The 22,233-nt window shown below is 39.5% G+C and overlaps 1 protein-coding gene across 1 annotated transcript in view; it reads right to left on the bottom strand.

Annotated features, from left to right (window-relative positions):
- Positions 1-22,233, bottom strand: part of LOC117435642 (plexin domain-containing protein 2-like) — a 148,757-nt gene that overhangs the window by 93,500 nt on the left and 33,024 nt on the right. The window contains exon 2 of the mRNA XM_034058978.3: positions 5,481-5,689. Within this exon, the coding sequence (XP_033914869.2) occupies positions 5,481-5,689 (209 nt within the window). The remainder of the gene's footprint in view (positions 1-5,480; positions 5,690-22,233) is intronic.

Consider the following 22,233-nt stretch of genomic DNA (forward strand, 5'->3'; position numbering starts at 1 on the left):
GTAGCAGGTTTAACGGCATTCACGCAGGTCAAAGTCAGGGAAAATACAAAGTCTGGTGATCAATCCTTCAGTTCGCTAAAATCAATTATCAGATTAAAACAACAAACAGGTTATTCAACAACATATGATACATTTCTAAAGAAAAGACCTTCCAGGAATGTCCTGTTTCTAATTAGGGGGATGTGACAGGCTAGCTGCAGGGGTGACGTCAGGCCAGAAAGAGTCACACAGACAGGCAGTACTGATGACTGAAACTAAGACGCTGCTGCACTCAGTGCGTTTAATGATACACAGAAAATAAAATGCTGAACAAAAACATAATACGGTACTTGCTGCCAAAATAAATAGACAAACAAAACGAACAGACACTAACAAACAGGGACGAACACTAAACAAACACGTACCGTGCTGGTCCTCCAGCACCACGTAGCAATTGCTTATTAATATTTTCTCTTCTCACTCTCTCCCGTTCCTTTGCCCTGAACACACAACCCCAAGTGAATGAAACGTGCATCTATATATACAATTGTGCTGGGATTCAATTACCAATTAATTATTCACCTGAATCCCAGCACGTGAACTAATCTGTGAAAACCCTGTGCTCACATATTAAATACTTAAGTGCACGTGAAGTTAAGTGCAATCCCTGTGCCTAAATACAATTATACATTTTAAATAACTCGTGCTACACACACCCATTTATATCCCGTGCAGCAATATCTATATACGCAACATATAACACAGAAATGCACACAGGGGCGGGGCACATTGCCACAGGGGAGTAAGGCTCATTCACAACAGGTGCTGCATGAGGCGACATGACACAACAAAGTGCCGGTCTACATTTGTATATAAAAAAGGTTTTAATACGTTCCACTCACAAAGACTATGCGACCTTGAGCAGTGTTACACATACATATTTGTATTGAATTTTAAATATCATACATGCAATATTATAATACAAACATATTCTCAGATATATAACTTTAACATTCATAAATGTATAAATCTAAACCCACAACCCACACCTTCAGTGATAGCTATTACATACTAGGAATAATATGATAACAAATGTTAATTAACTTTAAACTTTAGAAAAATGTTATAAAAACAGACACCTGATAAGGGCCTCTTTTAATTTTGCAATCCAGCAACTTTGTTTTCAAAAGGTTTTTTGCTGACTAATGCAATAAATAAAGTGATACAGATTTTTGTTAACATTAGCAGCCTGACTTGCAATGCGGAATCTTGCTCTGCTGGGGTAGTGCCCAATGTTCCATGAGGTCAGTAATAAAAGTTACAGAGAAAGTTAGTTAGGTTACATTAAAACACTGCTCAGAGCCCTTGGCTTACAATAAAAGCGGATCCCTGACAAAGCTAATTGTGGAATTCCCTATTCATTTAATTCCAGGTTTTTTATTGGGTAGCTCCATCTCAGTGCTTCAGAATGTAGAAAAAGGGGTTCTGTTATTTTTAAATGATACCTGTAAAATTGTTTGCAAAAGAGGCTGTTAAGGGCATCATGTTCTGTATTGTGCTTGCTTTTTCTAAAGCATTTCTTTAGCATCTAGGATTCTTCCAAAAAGAACAAACCTGGGTTTTGGGCACAGCACTTGGAAGTCACACCCCGAGACTCTCTAATTTGATGTCATTATCAAATGGCCTTTAACAAACTGAGTGAGCAGCTATTTTACATTTCAACTGAGGTCACTAAAATGCTGTGGTGTCTGATGTCCAATGACAAGAGTTAAAACTTAAGAGCCAACGTCAAGGTACTGATTTATTATCTTTAAATGCCAGAAACGGCTTCATCCTTAGTCCTCTTTATTATAAGGCAACTAAAAATCTGAAGAATCTTTTATAACTCTGATAATTTCTGGACTAAATGTACTTCAGAAATATATGTGAACTAAAAGTGTCAAAATTAAATCTTGCCCAAAGGATTTGCCAAAGAGAGTATTGTTTAGTGGGGTATAAGCTTACAGATCTACAAATGTCTTTTTCACACAACACTGATAATAAAGCATGCCTAATTCACTAACCACTACTGTGGCAACCACCCACTCAACAACAACATCAGAAACATTCCTGGCGTCTACATCACTCAGCCTTATCTTGGCTTTCACTTCAGAAGTAGTCACCATTGTCCTCAGTACTCTTCAATAGAGTAAGGGGCACTGCAGATTACAGCTCACGCTCATTAGTTTTCAAACTACAGCCAATATTTTACACATGACTGGGAATACTGCTGGAATTATTATTTACTGGGTTTCTTTCGTTCTTAAAATAAAAAAATGTGCCAATTGTGTAAATCTTTCTATTTATGATGTGGTGATATGACTAACCAAGAGTAAAGAGGCAATTAACACGCTAAGCCACAGGTCTATGCAGCGATGCAATGTGATATGGACGTATCAACTTTACAAGTAAGATATGATCAGTACAATAATCTAGAACAGCAGTGCACAACATACAGCCTGCAGAGAAGCATTCTGTGGCCCACAATACCTGATCTTTTTTTTACATAGAATTTTCCACAAAATAGTTTTATTTACCAATTTTACAGAACAGCCGCTTTATTCATATAATAACTCCGATAAACAGGTCTACTTTCTTTCTGTGTTCAAATATACACACCTGCCACTTCCTTAGCACCGGAGGTAGGAGCTAAACGAAGAACTCCCCATTGTGATTGGTTCATGCCTGAAGTTAGATTTTTACATTCACAGTGCGTGCATTGGTTCTTCAGGATGTACATCTTTGCAAAAATGACAGGTAAACCAATCAAGCAGGGAATTTGCTATGTTCGATTGGCTCTGTGATCTCGCTTTCCTTACTGACCTTACTGCCCATCTGAACTATGTGAATGTCCAGCTTCAAGGAAAGGAACAACTTGTTTGTGACCTTGCCAACCAAATCACATTTGAAACATTTGAAACTAATTTACTTCTTAGCAGATGCCCTCATCCAGGGCGACTTACAATTGTTACAAGAAATCACATTATTTTTACATACAATTACATTCTTTTTTACACATTATTTTTACATGCAATTACCCATTTATACAGCTGGGTTTTTTTTTTTTTTTTAACTGGAGCAATTTAAGTAAAGTACCTTGCTCAAGGGTACAGCAGCAGTGTCCCCCACCTGGGATTGAACCCATAACCCTCCGGTCAAGAGTCCAGAGCCCTAACCACTACTCCACACTGCTGCCCCAGTGCATTTGCTATTCCATATGCAAATGCAACAAGGTGACCTCTCTCACTTTCCTACCTGCCAGCAGATGTTTTCTGATCATAACTGTGACTCTGTGCCCTATTCTGAAGCGGAGATGCTTCAGCATTCATTTCAGCAGCGATTCTCAGACTTTCGGAGGGATAAAGATAAAATTAAGTTGTTTGTTGACCTATTTTCAGCTGATCCTCAAGCTGTGGAATCAAGTATTCAACTTGAACTTATCGACCTGCAATGCAGTGACTCGCTTCACAGCAAATTCCATGAATGAAATCTCCTCAATTTCTACAATTGCCTGGATTCTGAAAAATTTCAGAAAATGCAACATTGGGCCATGAAGTTCACTAGTCTGTTTATAAGCACTTTCCTTTGTGAGCATGCCTTTTCAATACTTAGTCTCAATAAATCGAAGCAGCGCAATTGGATTTCTGACAATAATCTTCAAGCTGTTATGTGGCTGGCAACATCAAATATAGAGCCTTGCATTCCTAAATTGGTACCCCAGAAGCAGTGCAACACGTCCCATTAACAGAGCATCCAACTGGTAAGTAACACCTTGTTTTGTTCAGTCAAGCTATTTCTACATGCTGCTGTCAAACACCCACAGGTTCTCTGAAATGAAGCAATCATTCCAAAATGTTGTGTTACATAAAAATACCATGAGTAATTGTATTTTGTTTTTGTAGAAAGCTTAAAATAAATTAACCCGTTAACAAACATTTATATTTTGATCTCCTGTGTTATACAACAAAACTGTCATTGACTGACTCTTAAAAAAAAAACAAAAAAAAAAAAAACCTTTTACTGTATTAGTGGCCCTCTGAAGTGAGTTAAGTTTTCAATCTGGCCCAGCCAGCAAAAAAGTTGTGCACCACTGATCTAGAACATCACTACTCAGAGAGTAAGTAGCAGGGTTCAGAAAAATATAGTGTTACACACCCCGACATGTTGCTATAACTGTTTACGTAACATACCTGTAATTCTTCTTATCCACAAACAAACACAAAATAACTGTAGCATCAGGTTGGGTCATATCATTCTGTTTATGAAATTAACAGAAATTGAAAATATACAGGGGGGTCCAAAGCCATCCTCTGTGTCTGCTTGGTTTCTTGTCACGAACTCCCCCACTGGCAAAGAATGCTTTTAAAAATAGTCGTAAACTAAATACTGGACAAGTGGTTTATCTTCACCATCGCTGAATAAATCCTGTAGGTTTGAATTCAAAACATGATTTTGAATTCAAATAAGGTATTATAACATTACAACTTAAACTGGTCCACTGGTTTTAGCTCAAAGAGCCAGCTGCCCAGCGTTTTGATATGTTGTACTTATCTTTCTCAAGGGAGCAAGTGTTTGAATCAAAACATTGGAGGTATTTATAGGTTTTTGACGGCATGACAACTGCTTGTTATTGTTTATATTCAAATCCATGATTTATTCTTATATAATGTAATGGTGTTCTATATATTGTGACATCGTTTTTACTTCTATCTTTAAATCTGTATTCATTCTAATTAACATTAGTTTATAACTTATATTTATATCATCATGCAATGCTGGCTCTGAGGATCAGCCTTTATTTGGCCTTCCCAGCGCATCGGCATGCACAACTTTTGAATGAATTTTGTTTATTTATTTATTTATTTAAATGTTATATATTTATTGGAGTTTATTATTAATTAGCTCATTCTTTTCTGTTGAGTCCCGCTAACATAATCGTGTTTGGTCTATTTATCCATTTACTTTCTTTTATTCTTCTATATGTTGCATTGTCTAATTTTAGCTGTTCTAATACTACAAACTTTACATCATTATGTCATGTCCTTGACTGGTGAAGTGCTTTACTATTGGTTCACTCATTTTCTTATTTCTAATTAATGAAAGGTGGTTCTGAATTATTTTATCATTTTTTAATATTTCTTTTTTTTATTTTATTTTATATTACCGTGAAACTGGAAAAGAGATTCTTCTCCATGTGTCCAACCCCCAAAAATGTATTCTAAAGGTTCTCTTTCCGATTTTCTAAGTAATTGTTCTCCCCATTTTCCCATGTATGTACTGGCAAAATGCATTCCTAATTTAGATCCTATTGCTGTTCCATCGTTTTGTTTGAAATTCTTATCAAAAAATGTAAAATATATACACCTTGCATACTATATAACCAATCAATAATTTTTCTTGCCATGTCTTCTTATGTGCATGTGCAGTTGGCTTCATTGACAACATACTGAAGAGCACCTTACCTCGACTTGAGTGTTATTGTCATTGTCCTCTTCTGTAGGAAAGTCTGGGAGCCTCCAAGGGTCTGATGTGTCCTGGTCTTGACTGGCTCTGTTATTATCCACTGACTTTGGAGAGGACCAGTCCTGTCTTTTCCATCTGTTATTGTAAAGTCTTAAATTCACCAAAACATTCTCGTCCGTTTGAGGCAGGAGATGTGTGAATAATACTCCTGAGGGGGAGAAAAAAGAAATATTTACAGAGATGAACACATAATTGGTAATGCATTACAGGGAACATGGTGTATTTGGCACTGGGATTTCATAATAAATGAACGTGACGGCTGAATGAGCCACAGTTGCTCTTCAGGAAGTTCATGTTATGCCAGAGAGAAGCTGTTGACCCACTTGGTGACCCAAGACAGACATTACTAAAGGTTGGTTTAGGCGTAACATTCACAGCAGTAAATGACTCTGCAACACCACCGGAATCGTGCTATTGAATAATTATAGACAGGTACTGTGGTAAGGCATGAAGATGTCAGCCAAAACTGCTCTTGTGACACATACCTCCAATCTCTCATTATTTTCCCTACAGTATGTCAAGTATAACCTGTTAAAAACAAATCAGGGGGCTCCCGAGTGGCACATCCAGTAAAGGCACTCCGCCCTATAGCCTGGAAGTCGCCAGTTCGAGTCCAGGTTATTCCACTGTCGGCCGTGGATGGGAGTTCCCAGGGGGCGGCGCATAATTGGCCGAGTGCCACCCAGGGTGGGAAGGGCTTAGGTCGGCCAGGGTCCTCGGCTCACCCCATACCAGCGACCCGTGTAGACTGGCCAGGCACCTACGGGTCTGCCTGCAAGCGGCCCAGAGCTGCGTGTTCCTCCAACACTGTAGCTCTGAGGTAGTTGCATGGCGGGCCTGCAGAGTGAAAAGAAGTGGGCGGTTGATGACACACGTATCGGAGGACACGTGTGTTCATCTTTGTCTCTCCCGAGTCAGCGCGGGGGTTGCAGCGGTGAGCCAGGCTTAAAAATGGGTAAAAAATTGGGTAAAAAACAATGGACGATTGCAAATTTAAAATAAATAAACATCAGAAGATACATGATTAAGAGCATTCATTGCTGCTGGTATTCATCATTTTTTGTGGTAAATTAATGAAATTGTTTATCAAGGCATAAGATCATGCTGATTTGTAAATCAATTAATTGTGACCATGAAAGATGTGTGCATCATGTATATGGTCAGGCATGATATAGGACTACCTGCTCATCTCCTTTCTCATTTAAGTTTGTCATTTTAACATGACAAACCGTTTGTATTAATCTTTTTCACTTAGGGTGCATTCACACTTGGTTTCTTTAGGCTGTTTTGTTTTCAAAACTGAGTGCAGTTCGGATAGTTTTGGAAGCATATGGGAATGCTCCACAAGAACTCAGTCCCATTCAGAGTTTGTTTTAATCGTGTCATTCTCAAGCGGTGGTCTCAGTCCGTTTGAGCAAAAGGACTGAGTTTGGGTTGTTTGTTTCAGTGCAATGAGAAAGCACAGTCAGTTCAGTAAAAATATCGAAGTGAACCAGCAAAAAGTCCTTTTGAAGTGAACCGAGTTCTTTTGCACATACAAAAAAAACTGAGTTATTTTCCTCCAGAGTTCGTTTCCAAGTGAGCTCAATTTTGTTAGTTTAGAAATTAACCATATGTGAAAAAGCCTTTATTACCCATCAGACAAAATAGCAATAAGGACAATAACATTCCAGTGCAGGATAGGAACCTCTTAGACAGAGTCAAGGTCATCACTAATTTCACATCAACGTAATTTAGAAAGAAAAGACAAAAGTAAATTTAACTTCCTACTCAGGTTGTATGGATTTTATTATTAATATTACAACTCCTTAAACTATCCCTTCCTCTGAAATCCAAAATAAGACCCCAAAGGCCAAGGCAAGAGGAAATGTCCTTGAGATAGCCTTGTGGACTTCAAGACTGATACAACCGTTGTCATTCTTGGTGTTTTTTTGTTTTTTTTTAAACAAAATAATCTAATATCCTGCTATGCATAATGTGAACTTTAATCCAGAAACATATTTTGAAAATGTAATTAACTTAAACATGATTGGCTGACATAGTACAAAACTGGCTTAAGAAAAATAATAATAATAAATACATTGTCAGGCTAGTCTCTGCACTTTTGATGTCCCGAAGCACAAACACTTTCCTTTAAGTCTTTTAACTTCTCACAGAAACTGCCATTTGGGGGGCCCCTTGGCAAGCTTGCCCCCCCCCCCCCCAAAAAAAAATGGCGCCCCTGCTTGTGTGCATTGTTGCAACATTTTGAATTTGAATTCATTTTTTCTTTCTCCTCATTAAATAAAGAAAATGTAAATAATCTGAAATGTTCACGTCGTATTGATTTGTACAGCTGTTCAGAGGGGAAGCTGGTGAAGACGTTTGTGTTTATTAACTTCAGGTGGCAAACACATCTTTATTAATCTCACAAGGTTTGCACGCCAGGTACAGCTTGGGTTATTTCCATTTTGATATGCCCTGAATGTTATCATGTAGGATACGTCTAGAAAAAGAACAGACCAAATGATATATTGAACAACATGCTCTTTATAATCTTTAATATTAGCATGGAAAACACAACCCTTCATTCTTTATTATTCATGTTACTGTTAGTCTTGACGTCATCACAATATTATAAGAAATAAATATGGAAATAATTCTTATCGTTGATTAAAGTTAATTGAAACATACAGCTCAGCCACTATGAACACTGATATAATAATATAGAAAGTAAAAATGTGTAAGTATGATCAGACAATCAATCCCCAATTACTTTGACTCTACCATAAGTCACCATTTCAGCACCTATCTCAATATTATGCAGGCTATGCATGCCTCAACCCAATTATCAAAATCATTCACTTTCCTCACTGAGACATTACAAAGCAAGACTGTCATAGTTCACTGCTTTTTTGGTTTAAGCTGTGTAATGAACTGTCTTTCTGAAACTCCAAATTCACTAGATTGCTGTGGGAAAGATGAGCAATGTACTGTAAAATTCACCATTTTAAATTCTTCTTTTCCTACTATTTTCTACTATAATACTGTTCTTGGGGAAACTATAAAACAAATAAGAACATAAGAACATAAGAACATAAGAAAGTTTACAAACGAGAGGAGGCCATTCAGCCCATCTTGCTCGTTTGGTTGTTAGTAGCTTATTGATCCCAGAATCTCATCAAGCAGATTCTTGAAGGATCCCAGGGTGTCAGCTTCAACAACATTACTGGGGAGTTGGTTCCAGACCCTCACAATTCTCTATGTAAAAAAGTGCCTCCTATTTTCTGTTCTGAATGCCCCTTTATCTAATCTCCATTTGTGACTCCTGGTCCTTGTTTCTTTTTTCAGGTCAAAGTAGTCCCCTGGGTTGATATTGTCTATACCTTTTAGGATTTTGAATGCTTGAATCAGATCGCCGCGTAGTCTTCTTTGTTCAAGACTGAATAGATTCAATTCTTTAAGCCTGTCTGCATACGACATGCCTTTTAAACCCGGGATAATTCTGGTTGCTCTTCTTTGCACTCTTTCTAGAGCAGCAATATCCTTTTTGTAATGAGGTGACCAGAACTGAACACAATATTCTAGGTGAGGTCTTGCTAATGCATTGTAGAGTTTTAACATTACTTGATTTAAATTCAACACTTCTCACAATATATCCGAGCATCTTGTTAGCCTTTTTTATAGCTTCCCCACATTGTCTAGATGAAGACATTTCTGAGTCAACATAAACTCCTAGGTCTTTTTCATAGATTCCTTCTTCAATTTCACTATCTCCCATATGATATTTATAATGCACATTTTTACTGCCCGCATGCAATGCTTTACACTTTTCTCTATTAAATTTCATTTGCCATGTGTCTGCCCAATTCTGAATGCTGTCTAGATCATTTTGAATGACCTTTGCTGCTTCAAAAGTGTTTGTCACTCCTCCTAATTTTGTGTCGTCTGCAAATTTAACAAGTTTGCTTACTATACCAGAATCTAAATCATTAATGTTGATTAGGAATAGCAGAGGACCTAATACTGATCCCTGTGGTACACCACTGGTTACCTCACTCCATTTTGAGGTTTCTCCTCTAATCAGTACTTTCTGTTTTCTACCTGTTAACCACTCCCTAATCCATGTGCAAGCATTTCCTTGAATCCCTACTGCGTTCAGTTTGAGAATTAATCTTTTATGCGGGACTTTGTCAAAAGCTTCCTGGAAATCTAAATAGACCATGTCGTATGCATTGCAGTTATCCATTTTCAATGTTGCATCCTCAAAAAAGTCAAGTAGGTTAGTTAGACACGATCTCCCTTTCCTAAAACCATGCTGGCTGTCTCCCAGGATATTGTTACCATATAGGTAATTTTCCATTTTAGATCTCATTATAGTTTCCATAAGTTTACATATAATAGAAGTCAGGCTTATTGGTCTGTAGTTATCTGGTCCGGTTTTGTCTCCCTTTTTGTGGATCGGTATTACGTTTGCTATTTTCCAGTCTGTCGGTACAACCCCTGTCCTGTGTCAAGAGACTGTTGCATGATCTTGGTTAGTGGTTTGTAAATAACTTCTTTCATTTCTTTGAGTACTATTGGGAGGATCTCATCTGGTCCAGGGGATTTGTTTATTTTAAGAGCTCCTAGTCCCTTTAACACTTCTGCCTCTGTTATGCTAAAGTTATTTAAAATTGGATAGGAACAGGTTGACATGTCGGGCATGTTGTCCGTGTCCTCCTTTTTAAAAATTCATTTAATATATTTGCTATTTTTTTTTCTTCATCTATGATTTTGCCATTTGTGTCTTAGACATTTAACCTCCTCTTTGAATGTTCTCTTGCTGTTATAATATTGGAAAAATATTTTGGAATTGGTTTTAGCCCCCTTAGCAATATTGATTTCTATCTCTCTCTGCCTTTCTAACTTCCTTTTTGACTTGTGTTTGCAGTTCCAAGTACTCTTTCTGTGTACTTTGTTTTTGGTCCCTTTTAAATGCTCTGTAAAGTGCCTTTTTTTAAAATTGATCTATTAAACCATTTTGGCCATTTTGTTTTAGATTTAGATTTGTCTACTTTTGGGATGTAATTGTTTTGTGCCTCTAGTACTACATTTTTAAAAAACAGCCATCCTTTTTCTGTGGATGTTTTCTCTATTTTACTCCAATCTACTTCTGTTAGTCTCTGTTTCATACCTTCATAGTTTGCTTTTCTAAAATTGTAAACCTTAGCTTTAGTCAATACTTTTGGGGTTTTTAAAAATATTTCAACTGAAACCATGTTGTGGTCTGAGTTTGCCAATGGCTCTCTGACCTCTGTTTGCCAATGGCTCTCTGACCTCTGTTTTAGTTATTCTGTCTTCATTATTTGAAAATACTAAGTCAAGGCATGCCTCCCGTCTAGTCGGTGCCTTGACAAATGATATACCTCATAAACTCAGTATGCTAAAGCACAGTGTTTCAAGGCAGCAAGAAGGATTCACAGTCATGTCTTTGATTCTTAAGTGATGAAATGGATTGCTGCCCTAATACAGATACCAGACATGCTCCTTCATCTTCACAACATATAGGAGAGGATATAAAGGTAGCTAAAATTTAAACTACTGTACCCGCCTGAACAGAACAGATGTAATCAATCAGTTCACTAACACCACAGCCAACTCTAATGTACAGGTATTTCATATCTGTCTAATGGACTGCATTTGTAGACAATGGGGAAAACGTTAGGTTACTTACCGTAACCCTGGTTCCCTGAAAGAGAAGACGACCACCAAAACATTACATATGGGACATGCCTGCCTATTGGTAGGTATTTTCTGAGCTCTCTATACCAGAGCTGCCGATAGGCCCCTTCCTGGGGTGACGCCCTCTGTCCCGCCTACAGAGGGGTTAAATAGTCAAACTACGGAAGTCATGTTCTCTTTTTGCATCGAAGCCGTGAGGGCGACCGATGCGACCTCACTCTTTCAGGGAACCAGGATAACGGTAAGTAACCTATCATTCCCTTTCAATTCGAAGACGACCACCAAAACATTACGTATGGTAAATGTATACCAGAGCCGTCGTGACGGAGAAGGAACGGCAGCATCAGAACCGCTTAACCCTAGGTTAGCGGTGCGAGCGTGCAACCTCAATAACCCTTGTGCCTATTGAAGGCAAAGAAGGATCTACCACATTCAAGTGGTAGAACCCGGAGAATGTATGCAGCGTATCCCAGCTAGCCACCGTACATATATCAGACAGTGAGGCCCCTCTGAAGAGGGCCCAAGATGTAGCCTACCCTCTAGTGGAGTGCGCAGCTACTCTCCCAGGTAGGGGTAAGCCAGCACTGTCATACGCCGCAGAGACTGTATCCACAATCCAGTGGGACAGTCTCAGTTTTCAGAGGGGCTGTCCTAGGGTCTGTAAACCATGACAAACAGAGCTGGTCAGAATGATGCAGAGCTCTTGTTCTATCCACGTAACATCTCAGGGCCCATACTGGGCAGAGGAAGTTCAATCTCCTATCCTCCTCCGATGAAAACGGAGATGGATGGAAAGACTCCAGTTCCACAGATTGGTTCATGTGAAAGGCAGTGGCAGTGGCTTAACAGCTTGATTCAACACAGTCAGCACTGACACCGGTCGATCCCAAGAGGAGCGCACCTCCTCCATAAAGTCAGGGAATGGTGGAAAGGACTACGGTCGGGGAGCCACTGCCTGCGTTCGAAACACGGACCGGCGGGGCTCTGTCGGTGTCATCCAGGGGACCTACAAAAAGGTTGCAGTGCGTCCCATCAATGTCGACATGGAGCTGGACAATGGTGGCAAACTAGCCCCCGAAGCAACCTTGGAGCTAGGTTCTGCCTCGGTCGACAGTGTCGGATCCTCTCCCTCTCCATCTCCGTGGGGAAGGAGTCCTCACCCCAGGAGGCCGCTATAGACAGCGTGTCCTCCTCCGCCATCAAAGACTGCGATTTCGGCTCGGCCTGGGCTCCCATGGGAGACCCAGGAACTGGAGCTGGTGCGGGTGGTAGTTGGGCCGGGACCTCCACAGGCGCCGCAGGTTCTTGCTGCCTAGACAGGACCTGGGCCATCTGTGCCTTGAGGTCCATGATGTCTTTCGAATGCAGGGGATCTCCTGCGAGGGGCTCTGCGACAATTGGAGGAGTGGGGGTGGGGCCCCGAGGGCTGCTGACGGCAAATCCGTGGTGGACGGAATGTCTATCCCCATGGTCCTATTCAGCCTATTGTGACTCTGCAGATGTTGAAAAAGTCCTCGTCCTTGATGGCCTCAGTGGCATGTTGGACACCTAGGCACCACACGCAGAGAGAGTGCCCATCATTATGCGTCATGTTTGCCTTGCAGGACATGCAGGCGTGGAACCACGGTAGGCTCGTTATGGTCAGAGTTACAGGTGTGTCTCCAGTAACAATGCTGGTGCTATGCGTCCATGTTACAAGACGCACCGGGTACCATGAGCACCTAGTGACCACAAGATTATTTCTCGTCTTCAATTTGTACAAAATGCAGCAGCTAGAACTTTAACTCGGGTCAAGAGGCAAGAGCATAGATTAAAATCATATTTTTATAATACAGCTTATATATTCTGTTTTGCTTTTATTCTGTTCTTTTTTTAAATGCTACTGTTGTTCAGTAATATGTATTGTTTTTGCCTTTGTAAAGCTCTTTGTGGCGACCTGTTGCAAAAGGCGCTATATAAAAATAAAATGGATTGTTTGATTGATTGATTGAGTGGTTGAGTGACAGTACCGTGCGCACTTGGTCGTAAGCACCATGCGCACCGATTGTATGGGGTACTGTGCGCTCCACCTCTCTCGAGCGAATACCGTGCGCCCCACCTCTCTCAAGCGCTGCATGCACCGAGTATCGAGTGAACCACGTGCACCGAATACCGTGTGTGCCGCACGCACAGAGCGCTTCGTGCGTCGAATTCCACGTGCACCGTGCATACCGAGTGCACTGAGTACTGGGCGCACCAAGTGTCTTCGTTTGTCAGGGAAGCTGGGACCGTTACACCTTTATTTAGCAGATGCCTTTATCCAAGGCGACTTACAGAGACTAGGGTGTGTGAACTATGCATCAGCTGCAGAGTCACTTACAATTACGTCTCACCCGAAAGACGGAGCACAAGGAGGTTAAGTGACTTGCTCAGGGTCACACAATGAGTCAGTGATTGAGGTGGGATTTGAACCGGGGACCTCCTGGTTACAAGCCCTTTTCTTTAACCACTGGACCACACAGCCTCCTTTCAAGTCAAGACTAAAAATGCACTTTTATAAAATGGCTTTCTTATCGCAGTAGGTTTTAATGTAACTTTAAAATGGCTGCTTTTGTATTATTATGTGTATACTGTTATTTAAATGGTCTGACTGTGGCAATTGTATGTGTGACATGCTGTATAAATGTAAATATATTATAACACCTACTGTAAAAAGTGCTGCGGGTAGAAAATATTTAGCTTTTGCTGCTGTCTCTGACTGGAACCGTTTACCTGCTGCACTTAGATCAGACACCTCACACTGTAATTAAAAAACAAACAAACGATGCTTCAGTACTTGACAAAGCCTTGTGTATGTACTGCATAATTTTAATGTATACTATGTGTTGTACTGTCATGTGTGTTTATATATATATATATATATATATATATTATATATATATATATATATATATATATATATATACACACACACATACACACATACATATGCATACATACATATATATATATTTTTTTCTCATGAAAACTGTAACCTGGTGCTGTTCTCATCAGAACGTCGTTGTAAACGAGCTAAGTGTAGCTCATATAGCTTTCCTGAATAAACAATTAAAAAAAAAAAAAATTAAATAAAATTGTGGTTTGTTCTTTTTTTCTGCTATGTACTGTACAGTGCTTTGTGATACGTTTGTATAAAAAGCGCTATATACATGCAATATTATTATTATTATTAGTTTATTTAGCAGACGCCTTTATCCAAGGTGACTTACAGAGACTCGGGTGTGTGAACTATGCATCAGCTGCAGAGTCACTTACAATTACGTCTCACCCGAAAGACGGAGCACAAGGAGGTTAAGTGATTTGCTCAGGGTCACACAATGAGTGGGATTTGAACCGGGGACCTCCTGGTTACAAGTCCTTTTCTTTAACCACTGGACCACACAGCCTCCTATATATATATATATATATATATATATATATATATATATATATATATATATATATATATATATATATATATATATATATATATATATAGTGAAAACCATTTTTAACAAATAAAAACAGCCTTTTAGCATTATCCTCTTGGCCTGGAGCCCCCCATCTCAGTCTCCACGTCTTCCTCCTGCCTATATATCCTCAAACCACTGCCAAACCTTGGGTCTGTACCTCAGCATGAGCCAACAATTCACTACTCTTTCACAGGGTGCTCCAATTCTGTGGGTTTTCATTTCTAGTGGAAAACCAAATTCATATGCGCTTATGTGATTTTATTTGGAAAGGGGGAATAAATCCAAACGAAATGTCAGGAAACCATGTATACCAGTTGTTGGCACTATCAGATGTTACCAACCAGTGTAAATTGTATTAGTAATTAGATGTCCACTAAAATAAACAGACAAACACAAATACAACTCATATGGTCAACAGCAATAGTACTAAGTCTTTGATCAGGACTGCATTAAAAACGTAAAGGCCTCAGATAAAACTTGCTTTCTATTATTAGACTGGCAGTTTTCCTTGCTGGATCGAAAGGTGTATGCCCACCAGTAGACTCAGACAATAATATTAGGTTGTACTTTGAATTCTTTTACTATGCTATTATACTCAGTCAATTCTCGTTAATACGAATTTCAAGGGACCAGTTATTCATATTATCAAGAGTTTAAACCAAATGCCTACTGTCAGTTTTTATTAAAGTTACAGTCACACTGAAATCAAATTTCAATTACAGAACAATGAAAAGTATTATACATTTAAAAGTATTGTGCAGTTTATTCGGAAGTGAACTTTTAAAAAGTATACATTGCAAATTAACAGCACTTGGAATCTGTACGTTGCATTCTGACTAAGGGCATTTTTAAACCCCTAAAGGTGTCCTCTGCATCAGATATTGAGCAAATCAGAAACGCTGGTGACTTGAATCCACAGTTTGCTGTTCATAGGCCTGTATTATTGCATACTGTTTTTTTCAGAATGGCTGAAAGTGTTTGCGGTCATGTTGAAATCTGCAGCAACATCTTTCTTTTTCTGTATGGTGGAGCATTATCCATTGCTTTCAATGCCTCCCACTTTTGTATACAAGGATATGATGTATGAGCACGAAGTGCATCATAGGACCCGTTTCCAAAACAGCGCTAAAATACACCAGAGAGGCACTAATCCAGATACATGTTAATACATTTCCCAATATCCTGAAAAGTTCTGCCAGTACTAGCAGTAGGCTACAGTAGGTCCCGGTTCACCGCTGCAATCCCCCGGCGACTTGGGAAATGGCGGCTGACACACGCGTCCTCCGAAACGTGTTCCTGCCTAGCCGTCTTTTTTTTCACACTGCGGATCCGCAGCGAAGCCACCAGACCTGTAGTGCCAGAGGACAACACAGATCTGAATGGCTATCAGCCACAGAGGTCGCTGGTGCGAGTTGACTCGTGGATTCCCCTGCCGACCTAAACCCTCCCTACCCGGGCAGCGCTCGGCCAATTGTGCACCGCCCCCTGGAAACTCCCGGTCGGCAATGACATAGCCTGGATTCGAACCTGCGATCTCCAGGCTGTAGGGCACATCCTGCACTCCACATGGAGCGCCTTTACTAGATACGCCACTCGGAAGCCAGCCCCAGGTCAGTCTGTCTTGTCGTTACAGTATCACTGCACTGAAAGAGAATAGAAGTGCTCTGCAGAGAGAAAACTGTAACACAGAGTCAAAAGTTGGCAGCAATATCTTTTCTTAAGGATCATGCAACCACTGACTGGTTTTCACACACACGTAATGGGTCATTCTTACTAGTTTGTCACATCATCAATGAGTGAACTCACCCGTTTTCATGTAATCCTTTTCACATATTTGACTCATTTAGTATTTTTTCCCAGAGACTCTATGTGGATAGTTTTTATCAGTTCATAAGTCATGAAGCCATGGAGAATGTGCAATCGAAACATATACACTTTATTATTATTATTTGTTTATTTAGCAGACGCCTTTATCCAAGGAGACTTACAGAGGCTCGGGTGTGTGAACTATGCATCAGCTGCAGAGTCACTTACAACTACGTCTCACCCGAAAGACGGAGCACAAGGAGGTTAAGTGACTTGCTCAGGGTCACACAATGAGTCATTGGCTGAGGTGGGATTTGAACCAGGGACCTTCTGGTTACAAGCCCTTTTCTTTAACCACTGGACCACACAGCCTCCTAACACAGGAAGGGCTCTGCATGTAAATAGTTGGGTGATGTTTGTGTTTTGGTGGTGGTTGGCAGGGACGGGGTTAATTCCTCTCCCTGCCAAAAACATGTGAGAATGTGGCTGGTCCCAAACAAGGTAATTGGTGTTTATTGGGAACAGCCACAAACTATAAAAGAGAGCTTCCAGCTCCATTAGGGAGAGATCACCAGGGAGCTGGGATGAGAAGTGGTTGGCTGTTTAAAAAAAGAAAGGTAAACTGTTTTGTTAGTGTGTGTTGACAGGTAAACGGCTTAGCCATCCTGTGTGTCAGTCAGGGACCTGTTAAAGTGAAGGTAGGCTCTACGTTTGAGCTAGGCTTTTGCTTTGTTTCATTTTGTTTGTTTGTTTGTTGTGAATAAAAGGTGCGCAGAAGCGCTTAAAATCAAAGTTTTTATCTCTGGGTCACGTTTTTAAAGGGGCACGAACCCAAAGGTACGGCCAGCTTGTTCACAAGGCTGTGCGGTCCAGTGGTTAAAGAAAAGGGCTTGTAACCAGGAGGTCCCCGGTTCAAATCCCACCTCAGCCACTGACTCATTGTGTGACCCTGAGCAAGTCACTTAACCTCCTTGTGCTCCGTCTTTCGGGTGAGACGTAATTGTAAGTGAACTATGCAGCTGATGCATAGTTCACACACCCTAGTCTCTGTAAGTCGCCTTGGATAAAGGCGTCTGCTGAATAAACAAATAAAATACATACATACACACATACATACATCCAGTAGAACCGGTCATATCCGATTTAATTGGTTCCAGGGGTCCATCTGGTATGTAAAACTCTCGGAGGGAGTTGCTATACTACATTGTTAATTTATAATGCTCCGACTACAATGTCAGATACATCAGTGTGTCTAAAACACCAAAGTACGATACTGCATGTATACTATACATAGAAAATCTGTGACATTATTACAAAACAAAGCACTGTAATACAGTAATTGGCAATTTGGCAAAAACAGTTCTTACCGTGCTTTCCGCTTTGACAAGATGCCTTTCATTAATTTACGCTTTGTGCAAAAATGTCAAAGTTTTAAATAGTTACCATATAATTCATATTGTATCCTGAATTCCATGTCAGTCAGTCACTTCTGTGTCTAAATTAATACATTTTCCCACTTGTGCAAAGTGTTTGCACAGAACAGCGGGTGCTGGAATGCCCTAAATTATATTGAATAGACAAGCTACATCTAGAAGAATATACTCCCTTGTCATTTAGTCCAAAGTATTTATAAACATCACATTAATCTGCAGGGGCCAAATTCAGCCGCGAAATGCAGCCTCATTAAAGCTGCCGAGTGTGTGAGTTCTTGATAAAACATATCAACATACCACTTCATAGAGAGCTTGATAGAAAGCTAGCATGTTCCTGTGCCCTAGGTTCATTGCTGTCTCACACACATGTACAGGGTGCGATTTGTCAAATTTCCAGTGGGGGGACAAAATAGACAAACAACAAAACATCATGGCAAGCCTTGATACATCTGTAGAGCACAATTTAAATAGTTAAGAGAATCACTATGTTATTTATTATACAGAATCAACTGCTAAACAATCTTTAGGAATCACACATTTGCCAAATCTGCCGTCATGCAGGATAATATGGATACTTGCCAACATTTGTTCAGAGGAATGCTGATCATATATATTATCACATAATAGACGTATCCCCCCAACTCAACACCACACGACCATCATCCGAGGAGTTAATTAAAGACAGGAATAAACTCTTTGGACATATGGCCTATAAAGTTCAACAATAAATATTGCATGCACAACTTGTTATATTTAATGTGTTGTCTATTTAAAAAATAAAACACAATGAAAAATAATGACTGGTTTGGCAAATACATATTTGGATAGTTTTTGTTATAAGATGCATCCAGGTCCTCTGGGATTATTTAAGTACTTAAACAAACAGATGCAGTTTGTCATTTACTAGCAATTTTGCCTTGGACAATTACAAACTACTGGTCCCCCAATACTAATATATTACCCACTAGACAGCAATGATTCTTAACTTGTAAAGGCAAATGGATCTAATTTTTTTTTGCAAAAGCACAGCCATAATAGCGCTCTGTGGAATGAAACTGAGACAGGTGACATGGTATCAACAGTTATGGTGCCCTGTACACACACTAACTTGAAAAATGTGCATGAATTGGAATAGAAGAAAGGGGTACACATGATTTACTCTAATTAAATGGCAATGGCAATACTCCTCCAGTCTCCTGTTCAGACTTGGCTGGATTATACAAGAGCCACACGGGCTAAACAACACATTCTATTGGGTTGTTTTTATATAGGGATCTTAAACAGCTTAATTACACATACAGATAATTGACTAACTTTTCAAGCAAATTAGCACCTTCGCAGTGAGTCGGACATGTCTTGAGCAGTTTTAATGCCTTGGTTCCTTATTATTTAGCACAATTCATCCACCGATATTATTATTATTATTATTATTATTATTATTATTATTTATTTCTTAGCAGACGCCCTTATCCAGGGCGACTTACAATTGTTACAAGATATCACATTATTTTTACATACAATTACCCATTTATACAGTTGGGTTTTTACTGGAGCAATCTAGGTAAAGTACCTTGCTCAAAGGTACAACAGCAGTGTCCCCCACTGGGGATTGAACCCACAACCCTCCGGTCAAGAGTCCAGAGCCCTAACCACTACTCCACACTGATATATTTTGAATGGTCAAAAACTGTTTTCACATGCCATTCATTTTAAATAATGTTGCTGTCAATTTAATCTTGAACTTTAATATTTTTGTATTCTGCACAACAGCAATGCAGAGTGTAATGTGAGTACTGTTTTAACCTCCCATTCCATAAGAGATGGGCTTCCCCTGTGTCAGGTCTGAGGCTAATAATGACACAAAAAGAGGGAACATTTCAAACCACTGCATCATAACCCATATCTCTAACCACTGCGTGATTCCGTTTCCCTGCTTTCACCACTGTGGGTTATTCCGTATAATCTGTGGTCCACCCACTTCCGTCTGGTCACCAGTAAGCACACACACTACAATTAGCTACAGCAAAGGGGAACATGTACAGAATACTTAGAAAGATGAATTAATCTGAAGTGCAGGATACTGTATTGATGTATAAAACTTATGAGAAATGGGAGCTAAATGAGACTTAAGGACAGAGTCAAAATATTTCTTATTAGCATATTTCTTCTTCATTTTTCTTAAACCTATTGGAATGCAATATCTTACACTCTTTCACATGCATTTGGGAAAGCGTCTCCACTTAGATGTGCTCTGTGTGTCCTCCCCATGGGATCAGGACCCGTTCTATTTCATTGGAGCTGATGTGAAAGAATCGGCACAAAGGCACTACTGGTAAAAACACATACACTGTAGACACATAGGAGCAACACACTCGAAATGCTTTACACCGACTGAAACATACCACAGCACAAAATGAACAGCATGACCACAGTTAAGTAATGTGTGTCAAACATTGATGTGATTCCAGATTTCACAGGCTCACGATTTCAATTGTTTTATAAACTAATGAATCAATGAAGATACAAATTATAATCTAAATGTTCATGTACTATAAGAATGTCATACAAAAAGCTAAACTGGACTATATGCTTGCAAATTGTGTTCATGTAAGATACTTGATTTTAAATTTAAAGCTGCTCTGTTAGTGATAGAACAGCCGGTAGGAGCATTTTATTACTTAAGGTACTGTATATAATAGGTAGCCCTGTGACACGATAATAGGAAAACATGCAACACCTATAAGAAGTCCTGTTGCTACAAACAAAGGATGTATTTACATCTCATCTATTTAAAAAAGCAGCAAGAATTATCAGGAGAATTAACCCTTCTGTGAATCATTAAACGTACAGCAGCTGACTGACAGTTCAAGAGTATCACTTTGTTCAGCTTACAGCAGTTCAGTCCTTCTACATTGACAAGAAAAAATATTTTCAGACACTCAAGGTTCACACAGGTTTCCCTTGCAGAAGGACCTTTCGGTCTTGCTTAGACCCTAAAATTTAAATGGCACGTTGCTTCAACTTCTAACTTGCTGCATCCTTAAATATGGCCTTATTCCCCTCAATGAAAATACTATTGTTCATTTTGAGAACATTTCCACTTAAACAGCCGCTTTAAGAGGCTGTGTAAAACAATCTTGCTCAATTTTACACTAAATCTGAATAGTTTAGCCTAATGTGCAATATTCATCAGAAACCAGACATTATTGTCTTAGCACATAACATTGCAGACGGTAGTGTTAACAGGCACACATACTTCCTTCCTTGAATCTTTCTGGCCACTCTCTCATTCTGTGAACATAACATCCAACCTGCTACTACTAGCAGCACTAGGGGGTACAAATGTCATATGTAAGCTATGTTGTAGCTCAGGTAAGAAAGACAAGCATGTGAGCATTGTGAAGTAGCAGTTGTTCCTCCAGTCCCTCTTTAATATCTTCTCTAGAATACAATACTCCTTTTTTAAAGGACCGTACAGTACATACGCATTGTGTATTGCATTGCTTCACCATGAACGTCATGATTCCCAACTGCACCCTTCAACACTGTGGGAATCCTGTCCTTTTCAATGAATCACAGGTCATCGCTTCTTCACTGGGAAAAATAAGCTACGTGTATCTTCTCCAGGACCTGCAGCAAGTGCTTTATATTTTATATATATGATTAGAAATACTTTAGTTAGGTTATTCTATCATAATAGGTTTTATTACTTTATATCAATATTATTATTGTTGTTTATAATCGAACAAAAAGGTTTTGTGAAAATCGGTTGCTGCTCCACATGGATCAAGTAGGGCATGCCAGTCATATGAAATAATAGAATATTTTAACAACCTATGTGACACATAGACAAAAAGCAAGATGAAAGTAACTGTGAAGGTGAAAATATCCTCCAACTTTAATCTGAATGGACTGCAGACGTGAATTCTCCGGTGCCATGTCAGAAGTGCAGGAGGGAGCCTCATCATTAAGATGTGTTTTAAGATTCGATTGACTTGTGGTACCAGATAAAAACCAGTGCACCTGACTGAGAAGTTTAGTAACTTTTCCAGTCATTAAAACATACCCATCCCAGTATGTATAGACTAAAATGTATTTGGTGCTGTATTTCTGAAATATTTTCATGTAGCTTAATGTACTTCACAAGCATGGCCGTACCAAGGTTGGTGCGAGCAGTGCGGCCGCACAGGGCGCTGACCTGAGAGGGGCGCCGATTGGCTGACGAATAATAAGTGAACAAAAATGTGCAATAACAATTC

Source organism: Acipenser ruthenus, chromosome 3, assembly GCF_902713425.1.
Source record: "Acipenser ruthenus chromosome 3, fAciRut3.2 maternal haplotype, whole genome shotgun sequence".
Taxonomy (NCBI): domain Eukaryota; kingdom Metazoa; phylum Chordata; class Actinopteri; order Acipenseriformes; family Acipenseridae; genus Acipenser; species Acipenser ruthenus.